The 15,383-nt window shown below is 50.6% G+C and overlaps 1 protein-coding gene across 1 annotated transcript; it reads left to right on the top strand.

Annotated features, from left to right (window-relative positions):
* The first annotated feature begins 12,015 nt into the window (after positions 1-12,015).
* GPR68 (G protein-coupled receptor 68) lies at positions 12,016-13,101 on the top strand. The gene has a single exon (XM_068990858.1). The coding sequence runs from the start codon at positions 12,016-12,018 to the stop codon at positions 13,099-13,101; it is 1,086 nt and encodes a 361-aa protein (XP_068846959.1).
* Positions 13,102-15,383: the final 2,282 nt, after the last annotated feature.

Here is a 15,383-nt window from a genome sequence, read left to right as displayed (position 1 = left end):
AAGAGACGGGTGACAGATTAGACCGCTGTTTATGCACCAGCTCAGCAGCACTAGCACTTTTGACCTAGAACGTGCATGGGGCTCCCAGCTCGAGTCAGAGTCCCTTCCTGCCTTTGGGGATTTAACTGCTCTTGGATGTTCAGGTCCTTGGAGGCCTCTGTGCTGATGGGCATTTGTCTGAAGGTTTGCTCTTAGGTGTTGGGTTGCTTCACACGTAGTGTCTCAGTTTCTTGTTGTTTAGTCACTAAGTGGCATTTGATTCTTTTGCGACTCCATGGACTGTAGCCCGCCAGGCTCCTCTGTCCGTGGGATTTCCCAGGCAAGCTCACTGGAGTGGGGTGCCATTTCCTTCTCCAGGGAATCTTCCCAACCCAGGAATCAAACCTGCTTTGGCAGGTGGGGTTTTTTTTGTTTTTAACCACTGAGACACCAGGGAAGCCCCTCAGTTTCTTAGCTGAACGGTAGCGTGAGGCATACACAGCGGCTCTGTGTTTTGATTCTTTGTCCCAATCCCCTCCACCTTGGGGATCCAAGCCTTGGTCACACAGTAGGTTCTTCTTCTTGAGTGGTGAGAAAATGGTTGACATGCCAGGTGCAGTGGGGGTCGGGGGCGGGGGGCGGGGGTGTGTGGCGGTGGAGCTGGCCCAGGCCCAAGCCTGTTGGCCTCCTGGTGGCATCTGGGGGAACTGGAGCCTGGCAAAGCCTGGAAGTGGGGGGTGGTTGCTCTGTAACAACTGTGATGATCTGAAAGTGTGGACTAATCTGAGCTCAAAACCTGACTTGCGTCATTTGTTGTTGTTTAGTTGCTAAGCTGAGTTCGACTCTGCAACCCCAGGGACTGTAGCCCTCCAGGCTCCTCTGTCCATGGCATTTTCCAGGCAAGAATCCTGGAGTGGGTTGCCATTTGCTCCTCCAGGGTATTTTCCCGACCCAGGGATTGAACCTGCATGTCGTGCATTGCAGGTGGATTCTTTACCACTGAGCCACCAGAGAAGCCCTGGCTTACATCACGTAATTATTGCTGAAAGCTCAACTTCTGTATACACTGGTGCTGAATTGAATCTTGGAGACAGAGTTTTGGGTGAAGCAGAAAAGGATAAAGGGCTTCCCTGGTGGCTCAGACAGTAAATCATCTGCCTGCAATGCAAGAAACCTGGGTTCGATCCCTGAGACAGGAAGATCTCCTGGAGAAGACAATGGCAATCCACTACAGTATTCTTGCCTGAAAAATCCCATGATTAGAGGAGCCTGGCGGGCTACAGTCCATGGGGTCGCAAAGAGTTAGACACGACTGAATGACTACCACACACGCACAAACGGATAACTGTATTACTTTGCCAGACAAAGAGGGACACTGGGGGCTCTCACCTTGAAAAACTATGTGTCGCAGCCCCAGAGGATTTGATGAAGGGTTTTTTATTAGTGGTTCAAGGGTGAGGTCTCTGATAAGATTAGGTATGAGGAGGGCCTGTTGTCGTTGTTCAGTCATTCAGTCACTCAGTTGCTCAGTTGTGTCCGACTCTCTGCAACCCCATGGACTGCAACACGCCAGGCTTTCCTGTCCTGCACCATCTCCCAGAGTTTACTCAAACTCATGTCCATTGAGCCGGTGATGCCTTCCAACCATCTCATCTTCTGTTGTCCCCTTCTTCTCCTGCCTTCATGCTCTTAACTTCATCTCAGGTGGTCAGTCTCCGAATGTTGATGAGCTTCTCTCCTCCCGTATAATCTTGCCTCAGGCGGTTTCTCAGCTGCCCCTCTCTTGATTAGCAACTGTTCAAATCTGCCCTTCGGACCTAAGGGAAGATCATGGAGGCTGGAGTCTGGCCTACAAGAAAGGGGGAGACAAAAAAAAGGCTTTCGTGCCTGCAAGCTCCACAGGGCCCCACACGGTTTTAGAATCTTGAGCAGCCTCAGTTTTTTCATCTGGAAAGTGGATGCTGGTGAGAGAGAGAATGAATGTGCAGAAATGTTCCTGGCACGTGGAGGGCTCTTACCTGGCATGACCTGGTCCATCTGTCCCAGTCACATATTCCCATTTACAGAACACCATGCACCCACTGTGCCTTTCATTTTGGGGAGCAGGCTTTCTGTGGAGAGCAAGTAGAGAGGGGACACTCCTGGCAAAATGCAATTTCCATGGAGGGGTACCTTTCCTCCAGGAGTGGCAGAAGGGAGAGCTGGCTGTGATGAGGCCTGGGTGACAAAGCAGGATTGTCTGCAACCGGCTCAGGTAACTTAAACAGATGCCGCAGGCTGAAGCGGAGGCCACAATGATTCCTCCTCACTTTTGTATTTCTGTTAATGAGTTAATGATATTTCCATTGTCCCAGCACCTGACCTCAAAACCCTCCATGCATCCACCCATGCACCCACCCATTCATCCATCTATCCACCCATTACGCACCCACCTGTCTATCTACCCCCTTATCCTTCTATTTCCCGTCTTATTCATCCTCCTACTCACCCATCCATCCACCCAACCCACCTACCTCTCCGTGCATCCATCCATTTTAACAAATAATTTAGGGGAAATTATGAGGACCAAGTACTGAGATACATCTCAGATTTGTCCCTGACTGTCCTCAGCTCCTTCTAATTAGTCAGCAGTTCCTGTTCCAGGGAGAAGCTAATTCTGACTCCACGATGGAACTGTTTCTTTGACTTGCTTTTCATTGCTTTTGTTATTATCATCATACATAATGGCCTGCCTCAGAGGACGCTGTCCCTCTGCCTGACTGTTAAACTATAGTGCCTCTGTAGTTCACAGGGAGATAATCTGACCTTGCCCACCTCTGAAGGCTGCAGAAAAGAAGAGATTAACACACCCCTTCCCAGAGATGTTTTGCAAGACTGAAGACGCATTTTATTTTATTTTCTTACTGCCTCTCCCTCTCTATTCTGCCTTTTGACTTGAGTTCCTCAGCCCTTCCCTCTCTCAGTTCAGTTCAGTTGCTCAGTCGCGTCCGACTCTTTGCAACCCCATGAATCGCAGCACACCAGGCCTCCCTGTCCATCAAAAACTGGCATCCAGGCCCCGACAAGATGGTTGTTTAGAGACATTAGTCTGCCATCTTCTTGGTCAGCCAGGTCTCTGAATAAAGTCATATTCCTTGTCTCTACACCTCATGTCTGATTCATTGGCCTTTCGTGTGGCGAGCAGAGCCAGGATGGACTCAGTAACATTTCTGTAGCTTCTTGTTGTCCCCTCTCTGGTCACACCCTCCTCACATTCAGTTCCTTACAGGTGCTCGCTCGCTCGCTCTCTGTCTGGCATTTGGCCTGTTGAATGTAGTGTTTCCACAGGCAGAAGCTCCTTTCTTCCCTGGCTGCCTGTCTCTCTTCTCCTGATCTTAGAGTATCATGCTGCTTAGAAAGGCTTTTCTGGCTAAGTCACCTCCTATGAACTCAGAACTTAATGTCTTGTACTCTCCCTAGGAGCTGATCCTCTCCTTTCTTCTCCCCTCTCCCGTAAGACTAAAAGCAACGTGAGCTACCCCAGGGGCCAGTGTCTAGTGCAGTGCCTTCCATATAAGAGACACTCAGTAAGTATCTGCTGTGGTCGATGAGCGGAGGGATGATTAGAGAGCCATTGAAGGGTTTGAAGCAGGAGTGATTAGCTTAGATTTGTGTTTTAGAAGATGGCTTTGACGATGGTGAGATGGAGACAGGGAATCCCACAGGAGACCATGCATTGATTCTGGAGAGGAAGCCTTGACCAAGCCAATCTGGGGCACTGGGGAGGGAGCTAAAGAGGAGGAGACGGATGTAGGAAATATTTAAGATTTGGAAACGGTAGAACTGGGTAATTGAGTGGATGCTGTGGATGAAGATAAAGATCAACCAACCCACACAGTCATCCAACACAAGAGACTGGGCAGGTGGAGATGCTACCTCCAAGAACAGACTGGTGGAGGAAACGGCGGGAGCAGGGCGGCCTCACTGAGCATGCCCTGTGTGGCAGGAGGAAGCTGGTTCTGTAAGCCTTCCCCCTTGGGTGGGGAGGACATCTGGGAGTCATCAGTACTGGGGGGTCGAAACCATGGAGGAGGTAGTGTGTGTATGTGTGTGTGTGTGTGTGTGTGTGTGTGTGTGTGTGTAGTGAAAAGAACAAGTCAGCTTTAAGTGTGAGTGGGAGGGATGCCCCCAGCACCTGCCACATGGGACCTTGAGTGGTGCTGATTTGTTCCTGCCTTTCAAGATCAGAGGCTCCCTGAGGGTGGGAGCCATTTCTTCTTCTTTATCTCTAAGTCCCCCATATCCAGTCTGGGGCCGTGAACCGATGCTCCAGAGATACTTGTGGAATGAAACCAGGAGGTACCAGACTGTTGGACAAGCCACTGTATCCCTCTGGGCCTCAGTTTCCTCATCCCTAAAATGGGGGGACAGTAGGGCTGTTGCAAACATGGGACAGGAGAGCAGATGTGAAATGCTCTGTCAACTGTGGGAGATCTGGCAAACACCGAGTGTGAGTACCGAAGAGACGCACTCACTTGTCTTGAGGGCCTGAGTCAGGCTGCTGACCTCCCAAGGGCTGCGTCGGGGTTCTGCCCACCGAGTTCTGCTGGGTCTTAAGTTCCCCTTCCAGCCATTCTGTCCTTTGACCTGGGAACTCATGGATGGCACTCAGCCAGGAGTGAACCTCCGGAGCCTCTAGACCTGTGGATGCTTCTCAGAGTGTGGCCCCTGGCCCTGCAGCACCAGCACCACCTGGCAGGTGGCTGCCGGTTCTCGAGCCCTGCCTCTGACCCACTGAGTCAGGAACTATGAAGGTGGGGCTCTGTGATCTGTTTCAACAAATCCTCCAGGTGACTCGGGTGCACCTAAGTTTAAGAACAACTGCTCTAGAATACCCCCAAACCTCTTTTGGCTCCAAAGTGGACATAGGAGGTGCTTTCACTTAAGCATCGTCTGTAGTTCTGCAGACTTGAATGTTTCTGACTTTGGTTGCCAGAATTTGCTTGTTGTTGTCCTAGGAAATAGGAACTTATCAGTGGTCACCCCAGCCTGTCCCACACATGCATACACTCACCACCTACAAACAATAGGCTTCGGCCAGATGATTCTCAACAAATTCCTGAGACCAGACAGGACGTGTTTTCCACTTGGTTTCTTTTGCCCATATTTGTGGGTGCCTGGGAGCCTGTGCTGATGAGTGAATTTTTATCTTCCTGAGGGTAGTTTTGTGTGAACTGTGGAGAACCTCAGATAAATTCAGAGACATGGACATCCTGGGCCGATGTCCCTGGGGACCACTCAGGGACTTCCTCACGTTTGAGCCAGGTGAACCATTTGGACCCTCAGGTGTGGGCCTGGGATTCAGGGACAGGAGAGCTAGCAAGAAGAGGAGGAGTGAAGCCAAATTTTGACTCATGGGACTGTGCAAGGTTCAGAGGTCACAGTCCTCAGCTTCCCCTTTGCCCCAAATCTCACCATCAAAACATATAAACCAAAACATGAAAAGCAAAACCAAGAAAACATCCCTGCACTGTCGGTGGGAATGTAAAATGGTGTAGCCACTGTGGAAAAACAGAATGCAGTTCCTCAAAAAATTAAAAATAGAACTACCATATGATCCAGTGTTTCCACTTCTGGATCTATACCCAAAAAAACTGAAAGCAGGAACTCAAGTAGTATACCCATGTTCAGTTCAGTTCAGTGGCTCAGTCGTGTCCGACTCTTTGCGACCCCATGAATTGCAGCACGCCAGGCCTCCCTGTCCATCACCAACTCCTGGAATTCACCCAAACTCACGTCCATCAAGTCGGTGATGCCATCCAGCCATCTCATCCTCTGTCGTCCCCTTCTCCTCCTGCCCCCAATCCCTCCCAGCATCAGGGTCTTTTCCAATGAGTCAACTCTTCGCATCAGGTGGCCAAAGTATTGGAGTTTCAGCCTCAGCATCAGTCCTTCCAATGAACACCCAGGACTGGTCTCCTTTAGGATGGACTGGTTGGATCTCCTTGCAGTCCAAGGGACTCTCAAGAGTCTTCTCCAACACCACAGTTCAAAAGCATCAATTCTTTGGCACTCAGCTTTCTTCACAGTCCAACTCTCACATCCATACATGACCACTGGAAAAACCATAGCCTTGACTAGACGAACCTTTGTTGGCAGACTAATGTCTCTGCTTTTTAATATGCTATCTAGGTTGGTCATAACTTTCCTTCCAAGGAGTGAGCATCTTTTAATTTCATGGCTGCAATCACCATCTGCAGTGATTTTAGAGCCCCCCAAAATAAAGTCTGACACTGTTTCCACTGTTTCCTCATCTATTTCCCGTGAAGTGATGGGACCGGATGCCATGATCTTAGTTTTCTGAATGTTGAGCCAACTTTTCCCCTCTCCTGTTTCACTTTCATCAAGAGGCTTTTTAGTTCCTCTTCACTTTCTGCCATAAGGGTGGTGTCATCTGCATATCTGAGGTTATTGATATTTCTCCCGGCAATCTTGATTCCAGCTTGTGCTTCTTCCAGCCCAGCATTTCTCATGATGTACTCTGCACAGAAGTTAAATAAGCAGGGTGACAATATACAGCCTTGACGTACTCCTTTTCCTATTTGCAACCAGTCTGTTGTTCCATGTCCAGTTCTAACTGTTGCTTCCTGACCTGACATGTTCAGAGTAGTGCTATTCATGATCGCCAGAAGGTAGAAGTCGCCCAAATGTCCATTGACAAATGGAAAAATAAAAGGCAGTATATATGTATGATGGACTATTATTATACCTTAAAAAGGAAGGAGCTTCTGATAACATTCTACAACATGGATGCATCTTGGAGACATGATGCTAAGTGAAATAAGACACAAAAAGACAAATGCTGTATGACTCAGCTTACCATCTGAGCCACCAGGGAAGTACATGAGGTATCTAGAGTGGTCAAATTCACAGAGGCAGACAGTGGACTGGTGTTTGCCATGGCCTGCGTGAATGGAGGATGGGGAGTTAGAGTTTAACGGGAACAGATTTTTGGCTGGGGAAACTGAAAAAGTTCTGGAGGTGGATGGTGGTTATGGTTGCATGACAGTTTAAGTGTACTTAATTACCATTGAATTGTATATTAAAAATGGTTAACAAGATAAATTTTATATTATGTATGAGAGTGAAAGTATTAGTCACTCAGTGATGTCCAATTCTCTGCCACCCATGGTCTGTAGCCCTCCAGGCTCCTCTGTTCATGGAATTCTCCAGGCAAGAATACTGGAGTGGGTAGCCATTCGCTTCTCCAGGGATCTTCCCCACCCAGGGATCGAACCTGGGTCTCCTGCATTGCAGACAGGTTCTTTACTATCTGAGCCACCAGGGAAGCTCCCGTCATGTATATTAAACCACAACTGAAAATGGCACCAAGAAGCACCTCCCTCCACCACCATCACTGAAATCCAGGCCTGTATCCTTGAAAGGTTGGAGAGGTGGGTCCTCATCTTCAGACACTGAGAGCTTGGGGCCAAGGCTAGGTGGGGACTGGTTGTGGTGGGAGGTGGGGCTTGGAACAAGAAGACTGGATTCTAATGCCCATACTTCCTTCGTCAGGCTGGCTTTGGGCTCATCACTTCCCTGTTTGAACCTCTGTTTCCTCATCTGTAAGGTGGGGAGGTGGCACCCACTTATTCCTTCCAGAAGTCCTCAGGAGTGCCTGTGATGCACCAGGCACTGTTCAAGGTGCACACGGCCCTCTTGGAATTTATTGAACTGGCCATAAAGTTCATTTGGGTTTTTCTGCGCCATCTTACGGAAAAAACCAAATGAACTTTTTAGCCAACCCAATGCATCCTCGTGGAGGAGACAGATCGGCAACAAGCAGACAAGTAGACAAACAAATCTCAGATACTGATGGGAACTCTGCAGAGCCGGCACCTAGGAAGGAGTGATGGTGCTAGGGAAGGGGGCCCCTCAAATGGGATGGTCAGGGAGGGCCTCACAAAGGGGTGGTGTTTAATCTGAGAACTGGCGGCAAAGGAGCCAGCCCTGCCCTAGGAGGGGAGGGGAGGGGTGGGCAGTTGCACTCCTGGAGCAACTGGAGCAAGGCCAGGTGACGAGGGCACAGAAAGCTGGCCATCATGTTGGTGGCGGGAAGGTAGGAGGAGCTGGGGTCGGATCACACTGGGCCTTGTAGGAGTTTGGGGGGTTTTCTGGGGATGTGATAACTCACTGTGAAACTGTCTCAGTGGGTTTTAAGCAAGGAAGAGGAGGATGCGGTTTGGATTTTGGAAAGATCCCTGTGGCTGCCCCGGGGAATAATGGTCAGGGAAAAATGAGAACGCTGGGATTTAGCTTCCCTGGTAGCTCAGCTGGTAAAGAATCTGCCTTCAATGCAAGAGACCTGGGTTCTATTCCTGGGTCAGGAAGATTCCCCTGGAGAAGGGATAGGCTACCCACTCCAGTATTCTTGATGTTCCCTGGTAGCTCAGATGGTAAAAAATCCGCCTTCAATGCAGGAGACCTGGTTCGATCCCTGGGTTGGGAAGATACCCTGGAGGAGGGCATGGCAACCCATTCCAGTGTTCTTGCCTGGAGAATCCCCAAGAAGAGTGGAGCCTGGTGGGCTACAGTCCATGGGATCGCAAAGAGTCAGACACGACTGAGTGACTTAAGCACAGGAGTGGGGGTGGCTTGGCCACAGAGAGAGCCACAGGGAATCCAGGTAAGAGGGTACAGCTTTGGGTTGGATCCATCTCTTGCCTGTTTTAGAGACTTATGAATGCCATGGGACCCTTTTCCAGGAAAAATGCACGTACTTAAATATTTGCAAGATGGAGCATGTGATTTCAGGGGAACCCCTCAAGTTTATCCTCCATGAGCCCCAGGACTGGAACTGCTGGGCTGGGATATCCCTGAGACCCTTCCTAGCAGGCTCTGTCAGTTTTCAGGCTGAGCCCTGGCTCCGGTGCCCACAAGGCCAGTTAGGAGCCCACAGGAGGGAGGGTGATGAGACATTGTCAGTTGTAGCAGGGGTTTCCTTCCTGGTCCGTGAGTCCCAGCTTGACTATGTATGGTGAAGAGAGAGCAAAGGGCAAGACTGATCTGCTAAAACTACAAAACAGCTTGATGCAGACTCCATTCACTTGGAATTTGCAGCTGTATAGGCCATACATTCTCAGGAGGGTGGGGGGAGATTGGTTCTTCGGTGGGGTGAAAATAATCTTATTTAGCGATCTGTCACCCTCCAAAAGGCCATGGTGCAAAAACAGATATTCTATCCATCTAAGGATTTAAGATGTATAGAATATCTGTTTATGTACCATGGGGGGCAGGTGATTAGGAAAAAAACTATGTCTAAAAAATCTCCTTGGGAGGATGATTATGAACAGCAACAAGGTTGATTTAGACACAGTGAGGTTTTTCATCTGAGCCAGGAGTCTTAAATCGATAGAACTGCTCAGGGTTTTCATTCTGGTATATTAATCTAAACGGTAAAGTGAAAGTGAAAGTCACTCAGTCGTTGTGTCTGACTCTTTTTGACCACATGGACTCTACAGTCCAAGGAATTCTTCAGGCCAGACTACTGGCATGGGTAGCCTTTTTCCCAGGGGATCATCCCAACCCAGGGATCAAACCCAGGTCTGCTGCATTGCAGGCAGATTCTTTACCAGCTGAGCCACCAGGGAAGCCCAATCTGTAAGGTAGGCCTACAACAAAATTTTTTTATTCTCTCTTGTTCAAATGCATTTGGATATATAGCAACAGCATTTTCTTTTATTCTCTTTTTTAAATTGTTGTGTTTTGGGTTGCTCTGCATCTTCGTTGCTGTGCTCAGCTTTCTCTAGCTGCAGCAAGAGGGAGCTGCTCTGCACTGTGGTGCAGGGGTTTCTCATTGCAGTGACTTCTCTTGTTGTGGAGAATGGGTTCTAGGCCGCAGGCTCAGTAGTTGTGGTGCAAGGGCTTAGTTGCCCTGCAGCATGTGGGATCTCCCCAGACCACGGGTTGAACTCGTGTCCCATGCATTGGCAGGCGGTTTCTCAACCACTGGACCACTAGGGAAGCCCAGCAATAGCATTTTCTTAGTTAAATTCTCAACAATATGAACTTTTCACTACTGCAAGTAAGACGATCATCTTTTATTCTGCTTCTTTGCCTCTGGAGAAAGAATGCCATGCGTTTTGACATATCTTATGTGGCCCTGATCTTGACCCTGAGGGCAAGTGTCTTTATCCCCATTTTATAGATGAGGAAACTGAAGCTAAGGAAGGTTAAAGACTTGCACAGCCTGTGAGCTGCTGACTCTAGCCTGGTGCTCATGTCTTGATGCCTTGTGCCCTGTACTGGGTTCCTGATTCCGTGGAGGAGAAATAGCACTGCCCTGTGGGAAGCTGGGCCTGTTTTCTTGCCAGAGCACAGTAGTTCAGTTCAGTTGCTCAGTTGTGTCCGACTCTTTGTCACCCCATGGACTGCAGCACTCCAGGCTTCCCTGTCCATCACCAACTCCCGGAGCTTGCTCAAACTCACATCCATCGCGTCGGTGATGCCATCCAACCATCTCATCCTCTGTTGTTCTCTTCTCTTCCTGCCTTCAATCTTTCCCAGCATTAGGGTCTTTTCCAATGAGTTAGTCAATTCTTCACCTCAGGCGACCAAAGTATTGGAGCTTCAGCTTCAGCATCGGTCCTTCCTATGACTATTCAGGACTGATTTGCTTTCAGATTGACTGGTTTGATCTCCCTGCAGTCCAAGGGACTCTGAAGAGTCCCCTCCAACACCATAGTTCAAAAGCCTCAATTCTTCAGCACTCAGCTGTCTTTATGGTTCAACTCAGAGCCATACATGACTACTGGAAAAACCATAGCTTTGACTAGACTGACCTTTGTCGGAAAGTAGTGTCTCTGCTTTTTAATATGCTGTCTAGGCTGGTCATAGCTTTTCTTCCAAGGAGCAAGTGTCTTTTAATTTCATGGCTGCTGTCACCATCTGCAGTGATTTGGGAGCCCAAGAAAATAAAGTCTGTCGCTGCACAGCAGGATGTGAACAAAGTTGGGTCTCTTTTGTGCTGTCTGAAGAAGCTCCCAGGACGGGCTGTGGCCTCAGTGTTGACTGATCTGGTACATTCCTGTGAGCAAGAAGGAAAAATGTGGATGGTGCTGAATGTTGACAGAAGAGAGTGTCTGGGGCCTGTGCTGTTTTGTGGGTTGAATTTGATCTTCACCTTGGAGAGCCAGCTCGGGATGGGATGGTATTCACAAGAGCTCCAGGCCTTGCTTGCTGGACTGAGGGACCAGGAAAATAAATAAGGGACAGGAGGCCAGGGAAGGGGGATGGGGAGACAGAAATCGCATGTTGGTGTCTTGGTCTGTGCATTCTGTATATTCAGTGCAGCTGAGCTGGAGTTCGTGGGCTGGGTCATCTTCTAAATTTTGAGGCTCTACACCAATGTGAAAGGCACAAGCATGACCACTCGACTGCCTTCTGCCCTGAAATGAGCGATGGATCCAGCAACACGAATGAGCTGTCAGCTTGAGTTTCTTTTTTCTCTGCCTGGCTAACACTTGTTCTGTCACCATTATTTAAGCTCAGTAGGACGACTGTTATTTCAAGCGCTGTCTAGGTTATACTGACCTAAGGTTTACTCTTTATCTGCATATGATGCCCAAATAGCTCCTCACTAAACAAAGTATGAGTTGTGTTTTGTTTTGCACAGAAATGACAATATCACCTATCTTAAAGAGAAGTACCTTTTAATAGGAAAAAGAATGCTTGAATGGAATTTGGATGAATGTGTCCTTTTCAGAACAAGCAAAAAATATCAAAGGAATTGATGTTAAGACTGTGTGCATCAAGATAATCATTAGGGAAAAAAATTAAGTGAGGCACTTGGAGCAGTGCCTAACACACGGTAGGTGCTATATAAATGTTAGCTCCTATTAGCCTAAGCTTTTCTGCCTTTGACTTTCAGGGGCTTATGCATCACCAGTGAGGCTGAGCCTTCGCCGCAGCTTGAACCACATCCTAGAAGCAAGATGGCCATAGAGAGACTGGCGTCTTCCTGAGCATATGGGGGGTGAGGCCCCGGCAGGCCCGAAGATGGGGAACATCACGGCAGACAACACCTCAATGAACTGTGACATCGACCACACCATCCACCAGACGCTGGCCCCGGTGGTCTACGTCATGGTGCTGGTGGTGGGCTTCCCGGCCAACTGCCTGTCCCTCTACTACGGCTACCTGCAGATCAAGGCCCGGAACGAGCTGGGCGTGTACCTGTGCAACCTGACGGTGGCCGACCTCTTCTATATCTGCTCCCTCCCCTTCTGGCTGCAGTACGTGCTGCAGCACGACCACTGGTCCCACGACGACCTGTCCTGCCAGGTGTGCGGGATCCTGCTCTACGAGAACATCTACATCAGCGTGGGCTTCCTCTGCTGCATCTCCATCGACCGCTACCTGGCCGTGGCCCACCCCTTCCGCTTCCACCAGTTCCGCACCTTGAAGGCCGCCATGGGCGTCAGTGCGCTCATCTGGGCCAAGGAGATGCTGACCAGCGTCTACTTCCTCATGCACGAGGAGGTGGTGGAAGACGCCGACCGGCACCGCGTCTGCTTCGAGCATTATCCGCTGGAGCCGCGCCAGCGCGGCATCAACTACTACCGCTTCCTGGTGGGCTTCCTCTTCCCCATCTGCCTGCTGCTGGCCTCCTACCGGGGCATCCTGCGAGCTGTGCGCCGCAGCCACGGGACCCAGAAGAGCCGCAAGGACCAGATCCAGCGGCTAGTGCTCAGCACCGTGGTCATCTTCCTGGCCTGCTTCCTGCCCTACCACGTGCTGCTGCTGGTGCGCAGCCTCTGGGAGTCCAGCTGCGACTTCGCCAAGGGCATCTTCAATGCCTACCACTTCTCCCTGCTCCTCACCAGCTTCAACTGCGTGGCCGACCCCGTGCTCTACTGCTTCGTCAGCGAGACCACGCACAGGGACCTGGCCCGCCTCCGCGGGGCCTGCCTGGCCTTCCTCACCTGTGCCAGGACCGGCCGGGCCCGGGAGGCCTACCCGCTGGGCGCCCCCGAGGCCTCCGGGAAGAGCGAGGATCCCGAGGTCCTGACAAGGCTGCACCCGGCCTTCCAGACCCCCCACCCGCCTGGAGTGGGAGGGTCCCCCGCAGGCGGGCTGTCCTAGCCGGGTCACCCCATCACCCACGTGCAGGGCAGAGCAACGCCTGAGCCTGCTCCGCGGCTGCTGCCCCTTTGGCCAAGGCAGCTGCCTCTTGCTGCTGGAGGAGACGATGGGCTGGGGCCGCGGGCCCCTAGGTCTGGGCCATAACAGGACCTCTCTGATTTCCAGGGAGCCTGCTGTGACTGCCGAGTCTGATGGGGCTGCTAGCTGAGTGTGGGGATAAGCCCCGACAGCACATGGGGGGTCATCTGCTGCCGGCTGGGCTGCTGGTGGGAAGAAGACTCACCTCCAGGAGGTTTTCAGAGAAGCTCATGAGGGGACAGAGTGTGAGGACATGGAGCGAGGGGCCTGGGAGAGGAGGCAGGCACCCAGGTGCTCACCTGCCAGGGCCTTCCAATGCCAGAGGTGACCCTTGTCCAAATGCCCTGGTGTTACCTGAGAAGATGACGCGGGAATGTGTGTTGTCATCCTTACCACTTGAGCCCCACCCCGTGGAGGTTGGATGGGGAGAAGGAATGTGGGGAGGGGTTGAGGCACTGAGCGTGTGTGTGGCGGGGACAGTGGGGGAGAGACAGGCAGAGGAGAGACCCCAGATCCAGGCAACTCACAGTTTTCACCGGCAGGGAGATTTGAGCAGATTCTCCAAGCCCCAGCACTAATGCACAAATCCTAGGGCTCCGTGGGGCTCTGGCGGGTGATGTCTATGATCCTTTAAAGTCAGCACTGAAGTTCAAATGTCAGGTCAGAGGCCGAAAGCAGTGTGTTCAACTGAGTTCCTGACAGATTCCTCCCAATTCAACTCCTGTTGCTATCTGCCCCAAAGTATACGAGACCCAGAAGTCTGGGGCTCTGTGTGTGCATGTGTGTCCGTGGTTAAAATGCCAGGGTCTCCATGACAGCTCTGCTCCAAGACACTGAGGCTAACTAAGGTCATCGGACTGCAGATAGTGTTTGCCGCCACATACACAGACTGGCGTGCCTAGCAGTCTTTGAGAAGAGCATGGCATTCTCCCCGAGTTCTTAGACGGAGCAAAACAAATACAAGAGATGAAATCTCTGGCATCTTTTACCCCAAAGGGCTGGGGTGAAGCTCCACTGTGGTTTAAATAGCCCTGTGACAAAGAGAGGAAAAGGCCCTGGGCTTGTCTTGCCTCCTTGGCCCTCCATCTCCACTCCTCTGCCCAAGTGTCCCCCTCAGCCACCTGGAGAGTGGCGGGATGGCCCACTGGCTACATGTCTCTTGTTTTGTCCTAGTAGACTGGTTACAGGGCTCATCTCTCCTGAAGCTTCCCACCCAGTCATGTTAAGCTTCTGCCTGAGGAATATACCAAGGACCAGAAGAGCATCTTGCTACTCCAGGGACCTGCCCACCTTTCAGAAATGCTAGCCTTTTAGATTTCCTGGAGTGGACCAGCACCAGTTCTGACTTCCCTTAGAGACCTGGAATCTGAGCTCTTACAGCCAAGGATCTTGGTGGGCTCAAGCCTGGGGAGGGACCAGGGATAGGAAGATAGAAACTGGTATCAGTGGGACATTTCTGGAATCTGCTGAAGAGGGACCACAGAGAACATCTTCAGTCTCTCCTTGTGTCTCTCTTCCCCTCTCCCAGAGACAGATCCACCCCGAGTTTCTTAACCCTCTCTTCAGAGGCATCCAGAGGCTGATAGCCCAGGCTGGATGTGCCCTAAGGAAGTGGGGTTCTAAGTCTATACTTGATTCTGACTGTGTGTAATCCCTGCTCCTGCTCCTTCTGGAGGTTCTTCCATAACCTGGGGAGGTTCTCTTCCCCTTCATAGAGGAGGAAGTGACCAGGTCTGAAGGTGGAAAAAATGACCATACAGCCAAGAAAAACCCAGGATCTGACAGAGGCAGTGGCACTGGTTGGGCCCTCCATGCCTCCTCATTTCAAATTTCCTCCTATTTTGATCTTAAACATGGGCATTCCCACTGGGATAAACTGGCATGAGCTGAAGGCAGTTTCATTTATTATCAAGAGTTGTATTTTTGTATTGTTCTTTCTTGTATGCCAAGTATACGTGTGTTGGACCATGCAGTGGATTTATGTAGCAAACTTGAGTCTGCAAATAAAGCAACCTAACCAGCCACAGTTGGAGTGTGTTTCCGTTCATGTAGGGAGGGAGGGTCTTCCAACACCAGGGACATCTAGAGGGTCCACGAAGTACCCAGCAGAGTCAGAAAGATCCAGGGATTGCCTTTCTCAGAGAAAATTCAAACAGGTCAATCAGAGAATTTGCCCTTGATTACCCAGTAGAGGCCAGGAAGGA

Source organism: Capricornis sumatraensis, chromosome 19, assembly GCF_032405125.1.
Source record: "Capricornis sumatraensis isolate serow.1 chromosome 19, serow.2, whole genome shotgun sequence".
Lineage (NCBI taxonomy): Eukaryota > Metazoa > Chordata > Mammalia > Artiodactyla > Bovidae > Capricornis > Capricornis sumatraensis.
Note: the sequence above shows the minus strand (reverse complement) of the source record. Positions and strands in the feature narration are given on the sequence as shown.